Source organism: Gymnoscopelus braueri (genome assembly GCF_963280865.1).
Source record: "Gymnoscopelus braueri genome assembly, chromosome: 5".
Classification (NCBI taxonomy): domain Eukaryota; kingdom Metazoa; phylum Chordata; class Actinopteri; order Myctophiformes; family Myctophidae; genus Gymnoscopelus; species Gymnoscopelus braueri.
Genome location: NC_137606.1, coordinates 8,008,308 through 8,032,969, shown reverse-complemented (window position 1 = coordinate 8,032,969; position 24,662 = coordinate 8,008,308). Strand labels below are relative to the sequence as shown.

General features: G+C 43.0%; 1 protein-coding gene across 1 annotated transcript in view; it reads right to left on the bottom strand.

Annotated features, from left to right (window-relative positions):
- The window catches only part of LOC308085029 (BICD family-like cargo adapter 1), a 36,567-nt gene extending 12,534 nt beyond the window's left edge, over positions 1 to 24,033 (bottom strand). Inside the window, exons 1-6 of the mRNA XM_080428046.1 lie at positions 23,940 to 24,033; positions 23,541 to 23,812; positions 18,150 to 18,365; positions 8,589 to 8,708; positions 6,714 to 6,860; positions 4,057 to 4,239 (exon numbers count right to left, since the gene is read on the bottom strand). Coding sequence (XP_080284172.1) covers positions 4,057 to 4,239; positions 6,714 to 6,860; positions 8,589 to 8,708; positions 18,150 to 18,365; positions 23,541 to 23,804 — 930 coding nt within the window. The 5' untranslated portion in view covers positions 23,805 to 23,812; positions 23,940 to 24,033. The remainder of the gene's footprint in view (positions 1 to 4,056; positions 4,240 to 6,713; positions 6,861 to 8,588; positions 8,709 to 18,149; positions 18,366 to 23,540; positions 23,813 to 23,939) is intronic.
- Positions 24,034 to 24,662: the final 629 nt, after the last annotated feature.

Sequence of the window (24,662 nt, the reverse complement as noted above, 5' to 3'; positions counted from 1 at the left end):
GTATTACTGATGAATTGAGGATGCGTTTTGAGCTTGTTGGATCTGAAAAAACACAAAAAGTTAAAATATGGAGATAAGAGGTTTCTGCCCGACAGCAACGATAATACTTTCACTGTACAAGGTTTCAGCCCAACAGCGATGACATACATTCTGGTATTGCACTTGTAGGAATAAATAAATGAATCATTGCACCATGTTGTACTGAAAACACATCAAGTGAATACACATGACGTTTGTCCTACTAGGACAGCTAGAGTTTCACTCCTCTTCTCGCCAAGGTTTTCAAACCATTCCTGAGGAAATGGGTCAGGAGGACAGTCAGTCTCCTTCTTCCCCTCTCAACTTACAACATTGTTCTCTGGAAACTCAACACTTCACTAACGTTAAAGTAATCTAATCCATTAAGACTGGGAACGCGCATCTGTGTCATTTTAAGATTTCTTTGGCCTTTCAAAAATAGCAGATATACAAGCTCATACAGTAGCGCGGCTGAGCTTGTAGATCTGCTATTCTTTTTTTAATCATGGACAATTTGTGCAAATCTTTGAATTCGTTGCTGTCCGGTAGAAACCATCTAACTCCATTTTGACGCTTTTGCATTTTTTTCCATAAATCAGGGCCATTGAACACCCTTTACGTCTGTGTGTTGGTAAAGAAAATATTGAACCAATGAAAATCATTAAAAAGGGCTTCTGACAAAGCCAGCTAACTCCATTGGATCCTCAAATCTTCTGCTAAACCAGCGAAGAGCTGGTTTAGCTGACTCCAGGCTCCACCCCCTTTTGACCTCCAACCTCATTGTGAGCTTGGAGGTCCATTCAGCTGTTCTTATCAATGATGAACAAAACCTCCTAACTCCACTTTTTTCAATTCCTGAAAAATTAACATTTTGGAGTTAGCTGGTTCCTGCCGGACAGCAGAGATATATAATATGTTTTAAAGCGAAAAATCTTTACTCCGATCTGTGCTTCTGGGGGTCCCTAGAACAACATATTTTGAGTTGGGGGTCCGCAGCAAAATACATATCATTTTGGGGGTCCTTGACATGGAAAAATTGGAGCACCACTGATATACAGTAGCAACATACTGTTAGGATTTAGAAAACATTTTTAGATATGAATTTGGCCGCGGACCCTCATCTCAAAATGTTTTGTTCCAGGGACCCCCATGAAGCAAAGATTTCAGTTACAAATGTTGTACAAAAAAAGAAAAAAAAAAAAAAAAAAAAGCAGATCTACAAGCTTGAATATCTGCTATTTTTGAATAGTATAAAATAATGGTTTAAGTGGTTACACAGATTTAAATTAGTACACTTTTTTTTTATGAATAAAATGTCATTTTGTCCAATCTGTATGGTAGAGTATGTTAATACAATATAACTTATACAATTGGGGTGGTTGTATTTTGTCTCCCTGCTCTTCTATTGAGACATTTAGATTGTGTCAAATGTCATGTCTCACCTAGACACAGGATCTGACACGAATTTTGACCCGATGGTCAAGATTCAATTTATCCCCTGAGCAAGCAGGCTCTATTAGCTCAATGGTAAAAATTTCAACACAGGAAACCGGGTTCAAATTCAGGGTAGAGGAGGAAAGTTACACAGTGCAGTACTTCTTCCACCCGGTTCCAGAATGACATTAGATAGGTTGTGCTGTGTGCACAGCCAACACACACACAATGTTGCACTTTATTTAACTTCCTGTAGTCAAATATATTACTGATCTTATGATAAGAGAACAAAGGATTTTTGACTGAGTGAATTTTCATGTGCCAAACGATTTCACCAGCTGTGTGCCGTTATCCATCCACGAGCGACAGCAATTCACGTGAAAAAAAAAAAAAAAGTATACCGACAGTAGCAACAACAGGCGCGACAAGGAAATATTCTAACAATGTGGGAAAAGACAAACAGGAAATGTATTGAATGACTCATGGGTGCAGTTATACATCACACCTTCCTGCCTGGAACACAACAATAAAGGCTGGTGTCGCGCAACCAGAAATGTCAAATCTACAAGCCCACAACGAGTCGCGGGCCCGACACGTTGTGGGCTTGTAGATTAACTATTTCCGGGGTACGATCGACACCCTGCGCGCTCCCGAAGTGTAACTGGCGCTTTAACAGGCAGCCGAAAAAGTGTTGGTTCTTTGATTCTCTTCTCTCTTCCACAGCAGCCCACAGAAGGCTTTGACTCATAATGTGTGGGTTCTTCAGTACAAAAGCTGAACATTCACACATTTTACTACTTATGAGTAGCAATGTGTTCCACTACTCACACTGTCATGGAAGTCAGTTTTTTTTTTTTAAAAGATATTTTTGGGGCTTTTTCTGCCTTTATTGATAGGATAGTAGGCTGACAGGAAATGGGGAGAGAGATGGGGGGGGGTGACATACAGCAAAGGTTGTCGGGATCGGGAGTCGAACCCGCGACACGCTGTCAAGCTGGATTACCAGCATATATGGTATGCGCCTGGACCGCTAGGGTTTTTTATTTTTATAGGGAGGCTTTTCTTATTGCCCAGTTGAGGGTGGAAAGGGACAGTGGGTGTTGTTTTGCATTCTGTTTTAATCTCTCATTACCACTTGCTTTTGTCAAAGGGTCTTAGATGTATGCATGTGAATCATCGTGGGCAAGACATCAGAAAATAAACAATACAATTTACAATTATAGGCATTTAACAGACACTCTTATCCAGAGCGACTGACAATAAGAAAGTTAATCACATACATCAAAGGCAGGGAGATAGTGTAGTGCCTCAGTAAGCTAGGATTGCAGGTAAACTAGGAACCTAGCATCAGTCTAAACAATATACTATCATCATAATAATAATAATAAATAATAATCTGTACATCTGTACAAACTATAGGATACCAGGTAAACAATGAAATAAATAATATCGAAATTATGTTTTAACATTGTTATCGAGAAAAACCGAGCCTGGATAAGAATAACAATGTGTGAAACACAGCACCAAGATCAGCTGTTTGAAGCAGGTCTTCAAGTGTTTTTGTTTGTCCTGGTTATCTGGTTCAAACATCTTCATATCGTCACATGGCCTCGTAATCTAAGACAAGTGTACTTGATATGAGGCGTGCTGTATTGTTTGAGTATTGTTTGGGTACAACTTAGGAAAGTTTGTTTTGGATGTTTTGGATTACACCAATTTTCACATCTGATATAATGACCATAACTTTGTTTTGGCAAGTATTTTGTAGACCATCAATTGAATCTTTTAACCATCTTATGTATACTGTCACCAATTAATGTGATGAAAAAGCATTGTTGATGCTTATAGTCCCCGTTACTCAACAAGCTATTGTCTCAAATACATAATGGGACTTCAGACATGGCTGGAGTCCCACTGATTATCAATGTGATTCAAACATCACAGGTTCAGGCTCTACGTGTCACAGCACTTTATAACACTTATGATGTTTGTGAACAACAAACGGATGCTTTATAAATGTCACTTTGCCGAATTACATTTTGTATGCCTTGAATATACGCACATCTATAAGGAAACCAGAGTCTGCACACTAGATCCAGCTCCAAATGTATTTGTATATTACCAACAAGAAAAAAAATACTATTGGGGCTGGATCCAGTGTGCAGAGTCTGTTTTCCTTTGATATTTGTCTCATGCACTCGGGTGGCGCAGTGTTAAAATACTTCGGAGTTTGTGGGTTCGAATCCACCGCAGTGCATCCGGCTTCGCCAAGCGTCTATACGAACACAATTGGCCCGTGTTCGGGGGGAGGGAAGCCGGGCGTGGAGGGTGATATTGGTCAATTGCACGTATTACTACAGGCTGCGGGTGGCACCTGTCAGCGGGGAGTGTTGGGCGGGAGGAGTAGGACGAAGGCATACGTCCTCTCGGTGGGGGCTCCTCACTGGCAGGTGAGTCAGTAGGATACAACAGCAGTGACAGCACACAGAAATGTGTGGGGGGAGGAATCAGTTGGCATAACGACTACATTGGAGAGAAAAAGGGGTAAAAATAAAAGTATTTGTCTTAAGTGTCTATATTGTTTTTAAGAGTGTCTTAATGTACCTGCTGTGAGCTGTGTGTCAGAGGGATTCCGTCCAGGCTGCTCTCCAGCTCAGACAGCAGGGAGGTGTCTGCGTGGCTCCTGGCCTGGTGGAGGGACGTCTCCTCCAGCAGCTCCTCCACCTGCTCCTGTAGCTGCTGGGAGCGTCCGCGTGCCGCCTCCACCTCCTGCCACGCCTCCGCTAGCTGGACACATAGATTGAGGTTAGCAGTATAAAATATAATCCACAAATACATTAAGATGTATCATAGATTAGCATAAAATAAAACCATATAGTTTGAGGATGAGGGCTGGGGAGTCACAATCTTGTATCTACCTGGTAAAGGAGGGGCTTATTTTAACTACTTTATATACTTATAAAGTAGTTAAAATAAGCCCTTCCTTTACCAACTGCAACATGAACTACACATTAATGCATTAATAATTATAATAGAATAAAGTAATATATTTTTTGCTGAAATCAAAATGTTTTTTGTTAGAAGGTTAACACATTCCATGCCAGAGTTTAATCTCATAATGTACTCACCAGTGCCAGCGTTTTATTGTTGTTTTTTTGTTTTTTTCATGTCGCCACAGACCTCGCTAAATAAGTTAAAAGTGCGCGTTCATTTGGTTCTAAACACACGGCGGATCCGTGAGAAACGGCCAGCGAAAATAGTTTCCAAATCCGTGCCGCCATCTTGAAGATACAGCCGATCAACCATAAACAGTGATCAGCGAGGAGAAAAACAACAACCGAGAAAATCGAGTTTTAAACAGGATCCCAGACAGGAAGCGGATACGATCGAAAAAAACGGAACCCGAATAATTCTGTTTCCGACCGGAAACCGGAAACGGAAATGGATCAAAAAAATTCGGAAAGTGCACCTGGGGCAAAATCAATGGGAATCGGCGGTTCGCGTAGATCTACGCGACTGGCACGCTGCGGCTTTAAATAGGTTCGCGTAGATCTACGCGATTGGCATTCAATGTGTTAAAGCTCTATATTCTGATAGTAATTATTGTTGCTATAGATAGAGTTATGTTCAGTAACAGTAGGGTCTCCCCATCTCTCCAGGTCTTTCGTAAACAGAAAATACATTTTCAGGTGGATCATCAATCAATCAGGAGAGAGTATTTCTACACAGTGGCATTTCTACATCTAAGTACTTGTTCCACCACTGTGCATCAACTCATGGAACAAATGTCTTTTAGATAGGCCTCAAAACCTCTGTTAAAACATTAGCCGGTATTCAGTGAGAGCGAAATCCTGACATGCTGGATTCCAGCTAGCAGCAAAACATGAAAGAAGTCCACCGGCAGAACGTGTGGAATTCACAATTTACAAAGACAGTGGATGAGGTGATTGTTTAGCAATGTTGTGCACAATCCCAGCGAAACCCAGTCAGCCAGACTGGGGAGTGGAAAAGCCCTCTGTTGTTGTCAAAACTCATTCATTCCTGCACAGCTACGACGCCATGCAGTTTGGTTACTACTGCAGTTCATTCCTACAACTACACCATGCAGTTTGGTTACTACTGCAGTTCATTCCTACAACTACACCATGCAGTTTGGTTACTACTGCAGTTCATTCCTACAGCTACACCATGCAGTTTGGTTACTACTGCAGTTCATTCCTACAGCTACACCATGCAGTTTGGTTACTACTGCAGTTCATTCCTACAACTACACCATGCAGTTTGGTTACTACTGCAGTTAATTCTTACAACTACACACCATGCAGTTTGGTTACTACTGCAGTTCATTCCTACAACTACACACCATGCAGTTTGGTTACTACTGCAGTGTACAAGCATCTGAGAGCAGTGCTTTTCAAACAAAATGCGACTGAAGCCATTAGATGGATGGAGGGATAGGGAGAGAGGGGGTAAGCATAGAGAGAGAGAGGGAGTGCGTGTGCGTGCGTGTGTGTGTGTGTGCGTGTGCATGTGCGTGCATGTGTGTGTGTGTGCGCCTGCGTGCGCGTGTTTTGATTTTATGAAAAATTTAACAGCACAACAACTCAAAGCAGTATCCGATGGCAACAAATCAATCACAAAATAAACCTTTTGGTTAATGTTATTATGGCTCTGTTTGATAAGCAGGGGCAGGTTGCTCCATAAGGAGATCCCTGTATGAAGAAGGAGTAAACAAATACCAGGTGTTCTGATTGAGATAATATGTTCCAGTAGTTCCAGGAGGTGGTACCAACCCTTCTGGGAACCCATACCTTATACTCTCAAACAATTTCAAGAATTGCAGAAAATAGCAGATCTACAAGCTCAAACAGTTTTTTGTTTTTTTTTTGGTTTTTTGAACGTGGTACCTCGTCAGTTCTAGTTATAATGGAAAGGTAAACAAAGAAAATCATCACAGAACTTCATGGTTTCTGGAAAGTTCTGGGTTCATAATGGAAAAGAGCTTTTAGAATCCACTTAGCGGATATTTCACGTTTCATGTTTGTGGTCTTTTTTAACGTCTTCTCTGGCTTTTGCGAGCACCCCAGACAGTTTTTTAGTTGCTTGTTTCAGCATTTAGATATTTGGTATTCATTTTATCAGACACGCCCATATCCTATACAAGCCCACTGGTGCTGGGTGCTGTGGTTGTGTGTGTTAGTGTGTAGTACCTGTTGGCTGTGCTGCTGGGTGCTGTGGTTGTGTGTGTTAGTGTGTAGTACCTGTTGGCTGTGCTGCTGGGTGCTGTGGTTGGTCAGATCCAGGGTGCTGTGCACAGTGGCCAGGCTCTCCCTCAGCTCCATGTTCTCCTGACTCACAGTCTGCAGCCTCTCCTCTAACACCTGCTCCTTCTGGGTGAGACGCACCACCTGCACACACACATTTTCATTACTTTATTTGAGTCCACATCTATAAAATACATTACGAGGGTCATGTCTCATAGACACAGGATCTGACACGAATAGTGACCTGATGGTCAAGATTCAATGTATCCCCTGAGCAAGCAGGCGGGCTCTATTAGCTCAATGGTAAGCATTTCAGCCCTTGTGCGGGAAACCGGGTTCAAATCCGGAGTAGAAGAGGAAAGTTACATAGTGCTGCTTTAATTTAACAGTAAAAAAGTTGACCCTTATTGGTTATCTTAAATTGTTTTGAGTTAAGACAAAATGTTGTGAAAACAAAGATTATGGAAAAAATGCAAGCTAATTTCTACACAAGTATTATAATTCAAATTTGTATGTGCGTGTGTGCTCGCGCGCGTGCGCGCGTGCGTGCCCTTGTGCGGGAAACCGGGTTCAAATCCGGAGTAGAAGAGGAAAGTTACATAGTGCTGCTTTAATTTAACAGTAAAAAAGTTGACCCTTATTGGTTATCTTAAATTGTTTTGAGTTAAGACAAAATGTTGTGAAAACAAAGATTATGGAAAAAATGCAAGCTAATTTCTACACAAGTATTATAATTCAAATTTGTATGTGCGTGTGTGCTCGCGCGCGTGCGTGCGTGCGTGCGTGCGTGCGTGCGTGCGTGCGTGCGTGCGTGCGTGCGTGCGTGCGTGCGTGCGTGCGTGCGTGCGTGCGTGCGTGCGTGCGTGCGTGCGTGCGTGCGTGCGTGCGTGCGTGCGTGCGTGCGTGCGTGCGTGCGTGCGTGCGTGTGTGTGTGGGCGTGGGTGTGGGCGAGTGCATGTGTTTGGTGTCCTCAGGTTTACAACAGGGGGGGCCCGCCAAATCTTTGTGTGATAGGAGCTTCTTTTTTTTTTTCATTAACCACTTGAACCCTATCCTGGGGGAAACATTAGCCAAAAATAGCAGATCTACAAGCTCACAACACGTCGCGTTTGCTGCAGAAGAGGGAAAAAAGAGCAGCCCAATTACAGAGCCAAAGGTCAAAGTGTGTTTATCATTTGTTTAACTTCCTGACCCACAGGGGTGTTTATAAATAAAAAGATCGGTGTTCCTATGAAATGCCGTTGCCATGGCTACTCCTTGGGATCCGGAACCCCCCAGTAGCAGTGGTGGACACTGCGTAGGTGCATCCGGCTAAGCCTTTGTCGAGCGTTACTTATATCACAGGAGGGTGATATTAGTCACTGCATGTACTGTACCACCCGTCAGCAGGAAATAAATTGGAGAGAAAAGGGGGTAAAAAGCACAGAGAAAAAAAAGAAAAGAAAAGTAAAGTACAGATACTCAAAACATTTATTTAAGTACAGTACTCAAGTAAATGTTCTCTCTCCAACACTGCCCAGTGGTCATTAACCCATTAAGACCTGAGGCCGATTCTACAAATGCTGTGGACCCCCCACCCCCATCTGAGTTCAATTTCTGGACATTCAATTTATTTTCTAACATAAAGATTTTAAAAAAAGAAGCAGATGTACAGCTTGTATATCTGCTATTTTTGAGAACCACTGTTCTAAATCATAAGAGTTTTCTGAAAAACTTATGTTGCTATAATATAGCAACATATGTTGCTATAATATAGCAAAAGTATAATATATCAACATACATATATATATATATATATCATATATATAGAGCTAAAATCTAAAATGACACTGATGCTTTCCCAGATTGAATGGGTTAAAGTGTTTTTTGTACCTGCTCCCTCATGGCACTGATGAGCTCCTCGTCCTGGGGTCTGCTGTGGTTGCCTCTCTGTCGCAGCTCCTCTTTAAGGGTCTGCAGCTCAGCGGACATGGCCCTCTGAACCTCCATGGCCTGCCGAGGTAGCAGTGCACACACAACACACACAACACACACACACACACACACACACACACACACACACACACACACACACACACACACACACCACAAAACGTGAGTTCATGGGTAGCACCACGGGTTGAGCCATGCACACACACACACAACACACAACAACCACCTGAGGAAACATCTGAAGTCTGACTTATACTTCGTTAGGCGCGGGTGTCGCAGGCCCCTAAAACAGCCGATCTACAAGCTCAGAATGCGCCGCAGAGCAATGCATTCTGAGCTTTTAGATCTGCTATTTTGGGGGTGCCGCAAAACTGGCGTGCAACAGTCTAAATCGGGGCATTGGATGAAGGCTAAGGGGTTTTGTTCTTTGCGGGAGATGTTATTTCTTAATTTAGAGGCGAGGGTTTCATAGGGATCTGTGGGCACAGAAAAAAGACACATCAGCCAGGAATTAAACTGTGATCCGGACCATAGGATTCATACGCAGCTGGTTTCAATTCAGTGAGTTCACTGTCCCACTGCTTACAGCCGAAGGCATGAGGTTTAATAGTAAAACCCCGAAACCTAAAAATAGCAGAGAGTTATACCAACTGGAGATGGACATGAATGATACCAGACGGAGATGAGAAGACAAGTAAATATGTTACCCAACTGATATAGCTGGGGGATCAGGTGTCTAGAATTGAATGTGTGGGAGCCTGGAGGTTTGCTGTGCAGCCGTGCAGCGACATGGGAAAACGGAAGCTTAATTTAGACTCCATCGCACGACGGAGGTTCCGCTTGCAAGTGATTTTCAAGCTAACAAACCCGTCACATCCGGTCTTATCCACATGAACCAGGTCTAATTTTGGGACGATTAAAAAAATAATGTAATCATCTTTTATAAATAGTGAAAATTGCTAATAATAATAGCTATTTTCACTATTTGTATGACAAGGTGTATAGGGCTTAGGTGAGTCAGCCTCCTAAAGGAGATTGAATGTATCCTGTACATGACACAATAATAAAACAAACAATAACAATGGAAGGTGGAGGCTTATCAATCCCGTGGGGGAATAATTCACTATTCAGATTCACCCAGCTGATGGCTGGTCAGATGGTCATGATGAGGAGAGTAGTTAGAGGTTAAATGTCTTGCTCAGGGACACCCAAGACAAAAATAAATAAAAAGTTTGCGAGATCTGCAGTCAGACGGCGCCCACTTAGGAGACCTTTACCATTTCGCCTCTAGTGGCTCCAACTGGGATGGTTTATCTTTCTAAATCAACCATCTTTGGGGACACTTTGACACATGTACTGGGCACGCTGGTGGGGCGGCCAACTGGTGACCTATTGGTTACCAGAGTAGCCTCTCTACTCTACTCATGCCCACTCAGTGTACCATGATTTAATCAACAGCACTCATTAGTGCTGTTAATGAAAGCACTGTTTACTTGTATTTCACCCTTTTTCACAAGGCTTTTTGAAAAATCGTGAACGTTTTTGCTAATCTTTGAATATATATATTTTTTATTTAAGCTAACATTTTAACTCAAATCTTTACTTCTGGGGGTTCCTGGCACAAAACCTTTTCTGATGGGGGTCCACGGCCAAATACACATTAATGTAGGGGTCCATCACATGAAAAAGTTTGAGAACCACTGGGTCAGGGTGCCTCTGTGCGAGTTCTGTACCCAAAGTGGACCATCCCATCCCGGTCCCCCCCCCCCCAGGCAGGAGGACCCTTGGTTCCACTTACTCAGCAGTTTGGCGGGCCCCTGTCAGCTCACATCAGAACCACACAATACAAGATGAAAGACCCCCAAACCCCCCCCCCCCACCCCCTCCACCCCCCTTTGCAACAGACGGAGCAGAGAGGACCTCTTGGACTTGGCAGTGACAACATCATCCCGCTACGTTTGACAACAACACAGTAACAGCAGGGGGTACGACAACGTGTGTGTACGTGCACGCACGCGCGTGCGTGCGTGCGTGCGTGCGTGCGTGCGTGCGTGCGTGCGTGTGTGTGTGTGTGTGTAGGTGTTTGTTTAGAGACGCTGGAGTCCCATCCAGCCCCACATCTCCCCTCGCCTCCGGCTCGTCAACATAAATAAACCCTCTCATCCACAACAGACGAACAGAGGGAGGATGTTCTGTTCCTTTGGCTCTGAAAGTGTAGACATTGACCCCTTAAAGCAAAGGTACTTCCCCTCTAAATTGACGCCTAGAGGTAGCTGTCCAGCCGCCATGTAACAAAGCTGCAACTGCTCCATGACTGCTGCCCAATTCTGCCTTTCAAGTTATACATAGATAAATAAACTGTGGTTTATAAAGTACTTGAAGCCATACTTGAGTAAGAGAACAGATATCTTACTTTAAATATATTTTTACTTCAGTAAAAGTTAAATTCACCCCTAAGAAAATCACTTGGGTCAAAGTGTTAAATTAGCTCACACAAAATGTACTTAAGAAAAGCATCTGGTGTTAAAATGTAGTTAGAATAGAATAGGATAGAATAGAATAGAGTAGAATAGTCCCCACTCCTTTGGGGTGTTATTTTTGTCCCATTATATGTATATATGTATATACAGTATATGCACATAGGTGAAATTCGTCCTCTGCTTTTTACCCATCCTATAACAACTAAGAACAGTGGGCAGCCTTCTCCCTCCATTGGGCCCCGGGTATCAAAAGAAGAGTACAATAATCTAAAGTACAAATATCAGGTTTTTCATAGTACAAAGAAACAAAACAGCCAAATGTGTTTTTTGTTTCTCCTCGCTTTATAATTAACTGATTTTAACTTTTTGAAAATGTTAAAGCTATAAAGAGACTGGATACGAGTGCCGCGCTAAGAGCTTGTAGATCTGCTATTTAAAAATATATATATATATTTTCTTAACTTATGTTGCTATAATATCAGTGGTTCAGTGGATGAGAGCTTGTGCTCTCTCTCTCTCATAGATATTTGGCCGCGGACCCCCATCTGAAAATATTTTGTTCCAGGGACCCCCAGAAGCAAAGATTTGACTTACAAATGTTTGCAAAATACAAATACAAAAATACAAATACAAATATATATATATATATATATATATATACATATATATATATAAATTTGCAAAACATTTCAAGCTTTTAAAAAAACTAGCATATCTACAAGTTCATAGCGCAGCACTCAGTGCCGTGCAATGAGCTTGTAGATCAGCTATTTTTGAATAGTCAAAGAAATCTATAAAAATGACACAGTCTATGCTTTCCCGGTCCTAATGGATTAATTAACACTCAGGATTTTACTGTGTAGGCAGCCCCCCCCCCCCCCCCCGCCCACACACCCACACCCCCACACCCACACCCCTGCATGAGCTTTCCTCAAGCGGGAACGCTGTGGCATCCGACAGCTGACTCCCCAAGCTAACAGGACAGTCCTCTGGGGAGCGATCAGAGAATGGGACAAAGCGAGGTTGTTTCCCCCGGGGATGTTTGGGGTGTTTGGGGGCGTGAAGGAAACTTCAAAGGATTCAAATGAAAGATTTATAATGTGCATGGTTCATATATCTGTCTTTTCTCTTGTGCCTGTGAGCTACATGACGCTCTTCTAAAGGGGCAAAGGTCACAGAGGGCTCGACTCACCGAGCGTCTCCGTTTACACAGGAAGCTGCAGCGTGAGACAGGTGTCACTGTCAATGAACATCTTGGGACAGATGAACCACAAATTAAACTGCTTATTTAGATCCGGAACCATATGAACCAGAGGATTCGGTTCCATCACATTTGAAACCGTTTCCGGAACGGGTTTTTATCACACCGTCAGAGCTGGTACAGTATGTGGATTTCATGTCTGCTGTATGGTGGTTCTCAAACTTTTTAATTTCAAGGATCAACCATAACTCTGAGTGTACAAATGGAACCAAATGAACCGGTAAGGGTCAGTTTGGTTCCATTCGTACACTCTCAGAGTTATAGACCTGTAAGGGTCCATTTGGTTCCATTCGTACACTCTCAGAGTTATAGACCTGTAAGGGTCCATTTGGTTCCATTCGTACACTCTCAGAGTTACAGACCTGCATGGCTCCATTTGTACACTCTCAGAGTTACAGAGTTATATTTGGAACCCCCTGAAGTGATCCAGAGGGTCCCTGGACCTCACTTTGAGAACCACTACATTAATATGTATGCAATACTAGTATGTATGTCTCAACTTGTGTTTATCAAAAACTTATAATGAAGACCAAAATGATATTGCTTTTTCAAAATACAGGAATCGTTAATGGGGGACCGTTAGAGGTAATAGTTCATCATCAAAATCCTAAAGGGCCCAGACCGCTGGCGTAGAGGTCCGGGCACCTAGGCTCTAAAGTAGCCTGACTGCGTTTTGAGGGTTCGACTCCCATTCCCGACGACCTTTGCTGCGTGTCTCTCTCCCTCTTTCCTGTCAATCTTCACTTAAAAATCAATCAATAAAGGCAAAAACAAATCTTAAAAAAAAGAAATCCTAAAGGATCCCAACCATACCATTTAGTGTGTGAGGTTTGAAGTGTGTTATTGCTACTGAGTGATCATGACCAATATTGTAAATGACTCACCTCACTTTTCAGTGCCTTTTTAGTTCAGCCAATCAGCCTGTAAAGGTTCACACTATTCTCCCATAAATGAACTTCTTGAGTTCCTTATTTTCAGACTAAAGGCGTTGTAAGGAGTTTAGTGTTCCTGTAAATGTGATTGCCCCAGAAGTGAATTTCTTAGTTTATCACATTAAAACTGTACCGTACTCCCTTTCCAGGCAAGCATTTCTCCTCCAGTAGTCATCTTATCTGTGCTATGAGCTTGTAGATCTGCAATATTTTTTTTAATAAATATTTGCAATATGTGCAAATCTTTGAATATAGGCCTATATGTTTTTTAAAGCAAACATTTTTCACTCAAATCTTTGCTTCTGGGGATTCTACAAATGTCTTCTAAATCCTAACAGTTTTCTGAAAAACGTATGTTGCTATATATCAGTGGTGCTCAAACTTTTTCATGTCAAGGACCCCCAACATTATATGTATTTGGCCGCCGACCCCATCTCAAAATATTTAGTTCCAGGGACCCCCAGAAGCAAAGATTTGAGTTACAAATGTTCGCTTTAAAATATATATATATTCAAAGATGTGCACACATTTTCACGATATACAAGCACATGAGCTTGTATATCTGCAATTTTTTAATAGCCAAAGTATAAAATAATGGTTGTAGCTAAAAAATAAAAAATGACACAGATGCGTTCTCGGATTGAATGGGTTAAAACCACCTCACAGTCATCTTTAGTTTGTAATTTACCTTATTGCGTGAGGCCTGTCTACTTTCATTTTTATACGTCTCCACAAATAAAATAAACTTTTATATCGTCTCTGTTGGGTGGAAACCTCCTACAGTATGTCCAAAATTTAAATTCAAAAACAGCAAAAGTAGCAGATCTACAAGCTCGAACCTATCTGCTACTTTTGATGCATTTGTGTGACGCTGTAGTATGATCAAGTAGGGCATTAGTTTACGAAAAAAACACAAAAGGTTAGAATACGGAGATAAGAGGTTTCTGCCCAACAGCAACGACAATATATACTTGTGACATGGGGCCCTGTATCTCACTCACAGCTCGAGCTTGTGAAGACAATCTAATGTATACAAATCCCCACACCACACACACACACACACACACACACACACACACACACACACACACACACACACACACACACACACACACACACACACACACACACACACACACACACACACACACACACACACACACACACACACACACACACACACACACTCACTCACTCACCGTGCCAGGCAGCGGAGCACACCACACCACGCTACCAGGAGTAGCGCTACCATTCACGAGGAAGCCAGAGAGGCTCCCTGTTCAGTTCACACCGTTGTTCCTCTGCTGCTGTTCAGCCATTCCATGTACAGGCCAGAGGCCACGGGCGTCCAGAGAGAAGCCGAAGACTAACAAACAAACCAATGTTTCCGCTGCTTCCTTCGTCAAAGAGGCCCCGCCGCCAATTAGCCCCCCTTTTATCTAAATTGACATTTTCCTGCACCTCTGACAAGACTGTATGTGCACTACAGTAGCTGTACACTGCTCAGCACTATTTTAGCCTGGCCTCAGGGCTGGAATAACATTCACATTTCCTCAATTCTGAGGAGGACCTTGAGACTGAGCGTCAAAAGGAGGAGTATATTTTTGGCTTCATTTTCATGTCTGTAAGGCGTGGGTTATCTATTCATTTCATTCCACTTATAACACAGAGCACTGAAGCTACTGGAGGTCGTTCTGCTCAGTCATGTTGTTATGTAACATCGTGACTAAAGTATAATCATTGGCAGAACAATGCACTCCTCTAGCCAGCTAGAAACATACTTTACAATCAGCTCCACCAGGTTAAAGCTAAAAGCTACATTCCGGGACTTGTTTTAATAGAGTATGTTAATACAATATAACTAGTATATCTGTATGGTAAAATATGTTAATACAATATAACTAGTACATCTGTATGGTAGAATATGTTATTACAATATAACTAGTATATCTGTATGGTAGAATATGTTAATACAATATAACTAGTACATCTGTATGGTAGAATATGTTAATACAATATAACTAGTACATCTGTATGGTAGAATATGTTAATACAATATAACTAGTATATCTGTATGGTAGAGTATGTTGATACAATAAAACTAGTGTACTAGTGTAGTAGTTGAAGGTGGCTCTTCTACTCTTCAATTGAGAAATTTAGACCCTGGTGTCGGGTAAGTAGGGCACCTATGTCAATAAAGTTGTTTGAATCGGATGGCGTGGATAGGACATTAGATGCACCGCCATCTTTATTGTAGCTATAAAGGACCACAATGGAAATACTGTAAACTCTCACGCTTTTTTGTGTTTTATTCTTTCGACAGACATGACAGTTCATGTGTATGCAGGCATTGTTGTCAATAAAAGTGTCAGTCAACCAACCAATCAAAGTTCAGACATTGTTGCAATTACCTCTCTCCACCGGAAGAGGGAATCAACATACATGAAAGTTACGGACTGTAGCTTTAACTGATAAGAGATGACGATCATCAGAGATCAATAGGTCAGGAACATCAGCTGAATGGCGGAACAACTTGAATGCAACAGATTATGAGTCACCTTCAACTTGATAACAATATGAGTCTCTGCTTCTCTTCACGTCTCAAACATCTCAATTCACAATCACTTTGCAATGAATGCACTTATTTTGTCATGGAAAGCTGCCTCCTTACAACACAACCTTGTTGGGATGGAATTCTGGAACCTACAGGACTCAATCTAATCTAATGACTACCATAGTTCTTACTAGCCTCGCGTAGCCAGACTACATCACTGCGTGGATATGAGTCTGATGCTTCTATGAGGAAGTTTTTTTCCCCAAAGGGCGGGATCAAAATAATGGCTATGGACGCAATTGGTTAGACCTACAACTACCAATTACTCACATATTTTAATACTGGGCCCTGATTGGTCACCCCAGACTTCGAGAGCAGGAAATGGATTCACAACGGAGCGGTGCCAGACCCAAATCGCAGAGGGCAATTTTTGTTTTTGCACTGGCAGATTAGTCTGGTCCCAGGCTAAGTTCTTACATTCCCAGAGCTTGCACTGAACTTGGTAAAACTGCATTCTTCATTTCTTCTATGATGCCTCTAGCTCATGGAATTTTCTCCAGCACTCTCTGGAGAGTAACCACCTGAACCCTAGTGTCCCTATTCTGGGGGTGAACATTCCGCGAAAATAGCAGATCTACAAGCTCACACTACGTTTGCGAGCCCATGAGGGACTCCGGTCAATATATATGGTTATGGTATCTCCCTCTCTGGCAGAGTTTAGGCCTGATTTCAAGCCACTGTGTCAAGTTGTAACCTTTTTAACTGAACTGAGTATGTTCTTTTGCTTGTATTAAAATGCCTTGGAACATTGGAAATGAAAATCTCAGCTGTCTTTTAGAGAATAAAAAAAGGTTTGAAAATGAAATGAAAAACGAATTCAAAAGCCTGCTGGATCGGACAAAGTGTACTAAAAGAACAAAATTGACTAAATGTGTAATGTATAGTTGATCTAAACCGGAATGACGTCAGAGCTCAGATTTTCAGTCCCCGAATCCCTCGTACTTATTTATGTGTGGTTTCATCTTCTCCCAGTTTAGGACTGGGTCAGAGTCATTTCCCCCCGAGGCCGTCGTCAACTCCAACGATTTATTTACCTAACACTGCAGTGACCGGCTCCACCCCATTCTCTCTTGCACAGGTGGTGGCGTCGAATGCTATTCTTATCTACAATACATTCTATTGCTTCCATTTGTAAACGATGCATCACACCATGGCCTTGCTCTGGGTTTTGCCCACACAGCCTGGCTACAGCGTATGTGTTGGCCTCGCTCTGGAGTAGATTAGAGACTGTGACAGACTGATACCTGGGAAAGTACACAGAGTCTCAGCATGTGGATTGGATAACAGCTCCCGTCTTATCAGGCTTGGCTCGGGAAGACGGGAACTGCTGGAGCCTGAACTGGTGTTTGTTTGCACCAAGACTGAGTTACCTGGCTTTGCATCCTGATGTTGTCCATTTGACCACAGTAACAAAACATTATTACACTGCATTCTTCAGTGGAAGAGGAGTGGAAAGCCAAATACCAAACGAAGCTGAAAGTCCCCCCAAAATAAAAAATAAAGGAGTCTATAAACTTTCCCCTTGCCCAAATTCTCAACATAATCAACTTATTTTGTAGGTATTACTTCTGGTAGTTAAATATCAAATATTTCAATAATATATATAATAATATGTTTGCCACTTCCAAAATGTCAAAATAGCAAAACATTTAATAAATGGCACAAAATAGCAGATCTGCAAGCTCACGACCTGTTGTTAATATTGTTAATTTTGGACCACTATTTTTTTCAATTCATCTCGTGTTCTTCATTCACCGTGAAGGAATATGCAACACGATCCGAAATTCTCCATGAATGCAAGGCTTCACAAGGTGAGTAATTGCCAAGACATTAATAGACATTTTGGGGGATGAAGTAATCCTTTAACATTCAACAGCCTTATTAGGTCAAAAATACCAACTGCTTCCCATTCCCCCTGCCTGGCATTCTTTGCATTCATATTTATTGTTTTCCAGATATCGTTTGTTGTCGGGCAGAAACCGCTCATCTCCATAGTTTATCTTTATGTGTTTTTTTGTAAATTAACGCCCAACTCAATCATACTACAGCATCACACAAAAGCATCAAAAGTAGTAGATCTGCAAGCTCGCGACGCGTTTTGAGCTTGTAGATCCGCTACCTTTTGATGTTTTGGAATTTTGAATCCTGTAAAAGTAACAGTTTTGGACATATGAGGTTTCCACCCGACAGAGACGATATGAGGAGGGGACTCACGGTGCTGATCTGCTCTCGGAGCTGCTGGCTGTGTTCGCTGTGCTCCTGCTGGGCGAGTTTCTTGTCCCTCTGGGCGTCACTCAGGGCCTGGGTCAGGTGCTCCACCTGGGAGCTCAGCTCCCTCGCGTCCCGCTCCAGGTCTCCCACCTGGCTCTCCCACTGCGACTGCCGGCCCTCCAGCTTCAGACGCAGTTCATGCCGGCCCTGCTCCAGCTCCTGTGTGGGATGGGGGGGGGGGGCAAGAAGGTTTTGATTTGTTGATTATAGGGAAGAGGGATCTTACTTAACCCATTAAGACCTGAGGCAGATTCTAAAAATGTCTTCTAAATCAGTTTTCTGAAAAACTATTGCTCAGTGGTGCTCAAAACCTTTTCATGTCAAAGACCCCCCTGACATTATATGTATCCTCCATCTCAAAATATTTTGTTCCAGAGACCTCCAGAAGCAAATATTTTAGTTAAAATTGTTAAAAATATATATATATTCAAAGATTTGCACAACTTTTCAGGATTTTTCAAAAGTAGAGATTGTAGATCTGCTCAGCTATGAGCTTGTATATCTGCTGTTTTTGAACAACCAAAATATGAAATAATGGTTAAACTGGTTAAAATGATTGTAATGCTATATTAATTACTTTTGCTGGGGAACCTCCTGGACCTCCCCTGGGGGTCCCTGGACACCACTTTGAGAAATAATGTAGGTCGAAAATTGAAACAGATGCTTTCCCGGTTTTAATGGGTTAAAACGTTACAATGAGGATCACAATGGTCACTGTTGTGTTGACAACAATATGTTAAAAGAACAACAGGAAAGAATTGGAGAGACCGTGACAATGGAGATCACAATGGTCCATTTTTTCCCACACAAAACCCAAGTGTGGCTTGTAATAATCAGGGTCAATTCAGCTAGTTTATGATTATGGGATTTTCTAATTAATACATTTTTACAATGTATTATCACTGTTGACAAAAATATGTTAAAAGAACAACAGGAAAGAATTAGTGAGACAGAGACAAGTATACTCAATATAATAGGTCTTCGCCTCAAATGTGACGCACTTCCAAACAGCACTTGAATTTCTTGCTACTCTGAACAGAAGTCAAGCCAAATTATGCTAAGGAGATGCAGATTAAAAGAGGAAGCGCAGTTATTTGACGTTTGTCCAGAGCGCCTCAGACCTTTTCACACTTGACTTGACGTCGTAAACATTCTAAATGTGTCCAAGTTGATTTCCTGTTACAGTGCTTGTGAACATCAGTGGCTGACAGGACATAAACTTGAACCCAAGCTTTTCCCTAGCAACGCAATTCCACTGACGTCTGTTTACCACTAAAAACCACTCACAGAGGCTCTGCACAGCACAGCACATCAAGTTAACACCCGCAAACTATTACAGTGGCAAGTGTGTGCATGCGTGCGTGCGTGCGTGCGTGCGTGTCACTGAGGAAAGAGAAAGATGTAGGTTGTTTTCTTGACTTTTTCCACTATAGGCAGAGTAAATGTACAGTACAGGCCAGTGGCGTCCCCAGGATTTACATTCAGGGCAGGTGAGATTTCACCCCCCCCCCCCCCTCTATAACCCCCAAAACATTTATTTCAACTCAATCGAAAATCGTCGATCGAAAACAGGCGAAAGTGGCCGTTTAAGATATTTTGGCCATTATCTCTGGAATGGACGGTCCAATCTGCTCAGTTCAAAGCTTGTTGGATGCGCGACTTTGAGGACATTAAGCACTTTTTAGGGGGAGGCGACCGCCTGCCCTACCTCTACAGTGGGTACGCCACTGGAACAGGCTGTACAGGCCTGCCTAACTGGAAGCTCTTATGAAGAAGAGGCGGACACAGCACTGGAAGAAAGTCTCCAGGAGGACACTTGTTACTAGTGATATAACAGCAGGTTATATCACTGAAAAGGGAAACGCTGATCTCAACTACTGGCCAGAGGGCGGCAGTGGGTTGAGTTTGCCGGAAGAGGGCAATGACATAGCATCTAAAAACATGTTGCTAGACTTGGGGTTTTCTAGCAAGCTGCTGGTCTGTGCTAATAGCCCCAGGGACTACAGACAGCCACGACTCCTGCAGGAGCTTCAAGTGGTCAGCCTCCCCCATCGCCAGGCTTCAACAAGGTGTCAACACAGGAGCTGTCCTCTCCCTGGTCAACAAAGGAATCCTGCCCGACGACAGCCACAACACATCGTGGTCACCCACAAGGTCGCAAATTCGGACCACGGCAGGAGAGTGAGCGCATGCAGCAGGTACAAGGCAATGACTGCACCAAATACCACTAAACGCCAATAAAAAGCTGCACCACGACTTCAGGCTGGCGGACATCCAGGAAGAATGCATGATCAGAATGGATCTAGTAGAACGATGGGGAGCCGTGATGGACATTAAATGGGCCTCCATATGGGTTTGGTGACATTGACTATCGTAAAGGAGCTAACAATGTCAGCACTCCACAACCAGTAAAGGAGGTGATACCGATACAGCCAGCTGTCCGGAATGCTACTGGGTCAACCGGGGGTCCAGCCAGCTGGGTTCAACTCCACAGCGGTCAGACTTGCTAGCGGTCAGAACCAGCACCAATGACAGCAGTTCTCCAAGATGAGGAGACGGTAACAGAAGACAGGGACTGCCATGTCCCTACAGCAACAGAACTCGACATGGTTCTTAACCGTGTCGGGGGTTGTATTGAAGCCGGTCCAATGCCCTAAATGGTCTACAGTAGTGGCCAGCCTTGCTGTTATCGACTGCCTGCTGTATCGTAGGTGGAGAAGAGAGGATACGAGGGAGGCATCCACCGCAACATCCCGGGACTGTGTTGTATTTGTGAGAATGTGTTGACTGGGGACGGTATCAAGAAGACTCACTCCAAAACCAACTCACCCCATTGCTAGGAAAACTCACTCCGGAAAACTCACCCCACAGGGTAGGAAAACTCACCCCACAGGGTAGGAAAACTCACCCCCAAGATTTTCGGGGGTAGGAAAACTCACCCCAGGACCTGAGAAAACTCACTCCGGAAAACTCACCCCAATGGTTTTTAACTTGTGAGCTTTCCATTTTCACAGAATGCTTGGGGTAAAACTTTTTCAGTCATCCGCGGACTTCTTTTTTTCGCCGATAAAGTATAGTTTTGGACCATGACGGAGGCGCGCCGACTCAGCAGACCTTGAGGCTGAGGAGTTGCGTGCCCGCAACGACCAGCCGATGGTCTGCTAGTCGAATCAGCGCCGTCCGAGTTATGTACCGATAGGGACAGAATAGTAAATATTTTTGGTGGGGACTGCGTTTGCCCCACTGACTGCGTTTGCCCCACTCACTGCGTTTGCCCCACTGACTGCGTTTGCCCCAACTGCCACTCAAAGTGACTACTGGCCAATCACAGTGCGTCTCCCCTGGGGTGAGTTTTCCTACCCCCGGGGTGAGTGTTCCGGAGTGAGTTTTCTCAGGTCCTGGGGTGAGTTTACCCACCCCCCGGGGTGAGTGTTCCTAGCTCCGGGGTGAGTTTTCCTTTTTGAGTTGGGGTGAGTTGGTTTTGGAGTGAGTCTTCTTGTATTCCTGGGGACAGCTGAATCACTTAGGTGATATGAGAGCTGTGTTGTGTCCCAGGCTTTTAGGGGGAGATTCCCCAGTATATTCTGTTACAGCTACTGATTTATTGTGCTTTGTTATTTCATTATTGTATGTAATATGTTTCATTGGGGATTTATGTGTGATTGTTCATTAGCCATTTGCTGTGTGTCCATTTTGGGGAACCATGACAGATATGGCTATGGGTAATAACAGAGAGGGGACACCACCCTCCCTTAGATACACTTTGCAATAAAGAGCCATGACAATGGCTTTTATTGGAACACTCTTTCGTTCAAAACCCAGTGCCAACACAATCCAACTCAACCCACTGGTCATTATTGTGACAACACTAAACATATTTCTGTGCACACTAGAAGGGAGTGTGGCCAATGCAATGCACACTGAAAAAGAAGGTAGCCTATTGTATAATAGAACTTAAGGCATATATATATATTATCTTCTATTCACCTCCACTACGCCACTCTGTGTTAGGCTACTCAAGTAGTGCAGAGGATATTTGGGTTGGGTCAGTATGGTGTTTGTATAAGCTACCAAAACACAGATTTTAAATGTATAATTAGGTCGTTTGGTATCAGTATCACTCCAAAGGTACTTGTATTCAAGTTGGTATCATAAAATACCCAAACGATATCAATATTGAGTTGATAACTTGTGTATACAGGTTAAACTCTGTGGAAATTAACCAGCTGCAGAACTTACTGATAACATGAGCACATCAGATAGCAGAGAGTACATTACAAAGGTCTAGGCTATCTGTCTGCACCTTTAGTGTATAATACCTACATTCTTATAAAGACAAAAAGAGAATATCACTTCACTTTATAATAGCCTGGGCTAAGCAACAGTGGTAACATTATGCACTACAATAACCTACTACGCTTTTATCATAAAAGAAACCTACGTTTTATCATAAAAGAAAACAAGTTTACATGGTGAGCAAAAACAGGCCAGGTAAGTTGGGAACAATTACGCGTCTGTTTTTGAGCGATTATACTGTAAGGCAGAGTAACAAATCTTGTCAATTTATACATTTGTAACTCTGAGAAAGTACAAATGTAACTAGCTCTGGTGCAGAGCTTTAGTGAGTTCTCTCTAACGCTCTGCCAGGCGCGCTGCTCTGCTCATACACCGAACATTATACACTACCGTGCGAGGTCTCAGAATTAAGTAAAAATAAACAAAACTATTTAGCTATTCACCAAAACAAAGGCAGTTTTGTGTTGTTGAATGTGTATTCTCCAGGGTGGGAAGCCTCTCAGGACCCCACCTTCTCTGTATAATACACTTTTTGGGCAGAAAATACATTATTTTATTTATTCCACTGCACCCTCTACAGATCTAGTCAATATAAATTACCATTGACCAGATCTGTAGAGGGCGCAGTGGAGTAAATACAATAATTTCCATCTGGCGGACATATTTTATTTTCTGCCCAAAAAGTATATTATACAGAGAAGGTGGGGTCCTGACAGGCTTTCCATCCTGCAGAATAGACTTTCAACAAAACAAAACTGGCTTTATTTTAATGATTAGCTAAATAGTTGTCTTTAGTTTGACCAAAGACGGAGACCTCGCACGGTAGTGTAATTTTAGGTCTATGAGCAGAGCAGCGCGCCTGGCATAGCGTTTAGCGATAACTCACTAACGCTCTGGACCAGGGGGGCAAAAATGTAACCAAACGGACCCTCACGGGATCCGTTTGGTTACATTTCTACATTCTCAGAGTTATAGATACGATACTGAGAGTTTTTCGTGCCTAATTCTACGCGCAAATAATCAACTTTTCTCCCCTACCTCCAGCTTGTCTTGGTACTGTTCATGGAGTTTGTCACATTGTTCTTTCAGCTGACGGTTCTCCAGGAGCAACGCGTTCCCCAGCTGCGCCGCCAGAAGCACCTCTTCCTCCTTTTGTTTGAAGGCAGCCAGAAGTTCATCATCGGGGTCCCGCCCGTCCCGGCGGTGATAATCCGCTATTTCCTCCGCTCCGTAATCCAAATAGAAGTCCTCCTCCAGCTCCATCTTCTTCGATTTAAAACCCCACTCGTCCAGTCGATCCATAGTAATAGCTTCAAACAAAAACAACCCTTTTTGAATACTGAATACTTGCTTAAAAAATAGTCAAACCAAAAGATCTTAAAACTTAGAATTGAGTGATAATAATAAAAGTGGAGCTGTAATAATAAACTATGTCACCTGTTCACCTGCTCCTGTAGGTGCGTAGTGTACACACAGCTGAGTGGAGTTAGAATGAAGCTGTCAGGTCTCTACAGCATGTGAGTGAAAGTAGGTTGGTCCTTTATTGTCACCTGCAGGTGACTGACTCACTCACTCTCTGTCCCCATGCAGTGAGGGAGGCTGGCTTCAATAAAAAAAACTCCCCAGAGGGTTGGGCCGTTGGGCTGTTTGTTCCACTGCCTGGTAACTAACTGACTGACACCTAGCTGTGCACGACAAGGCTCCATTATACAGGATACCATAATTGCAGGCTAGAATTACCTTAAGCATTGTTGTTAAAAGTAAACTAATCTCACTGACAATTCATCTTTCTCAGTTGCATGCCTGCCTGCACCTGTAGTCCTCTCTCTCTTTCTCTCTTTCTCTCTCTCTCTCAATCTCTCTCTGTCCCTCCCTCTCTCTGTCCCTGTCTGTCCCCCTTTCTCTCTCTCTCTCTAAATCTCTCTTTCTCTCTCTGCCCCCCCCTCTCTCTCCCTCTCTCTCTCAATCTCTCTCTATCTGTCCGTCCGTCCGTCCGTCCGTCCGTCCGTCCGTCCGTCCCTCCCTCTCTCTCTCTCTGTCTGTCTGTCTATCTCTGTCTGACTCCCACCCACTCTCCCCCTCTTATGTTGTGTCTAGTGTACCCTGCATATTCAGAGAGCAGTGTATGTGCATGTGTGCATGTGTGCGTGTGTGTGTGTG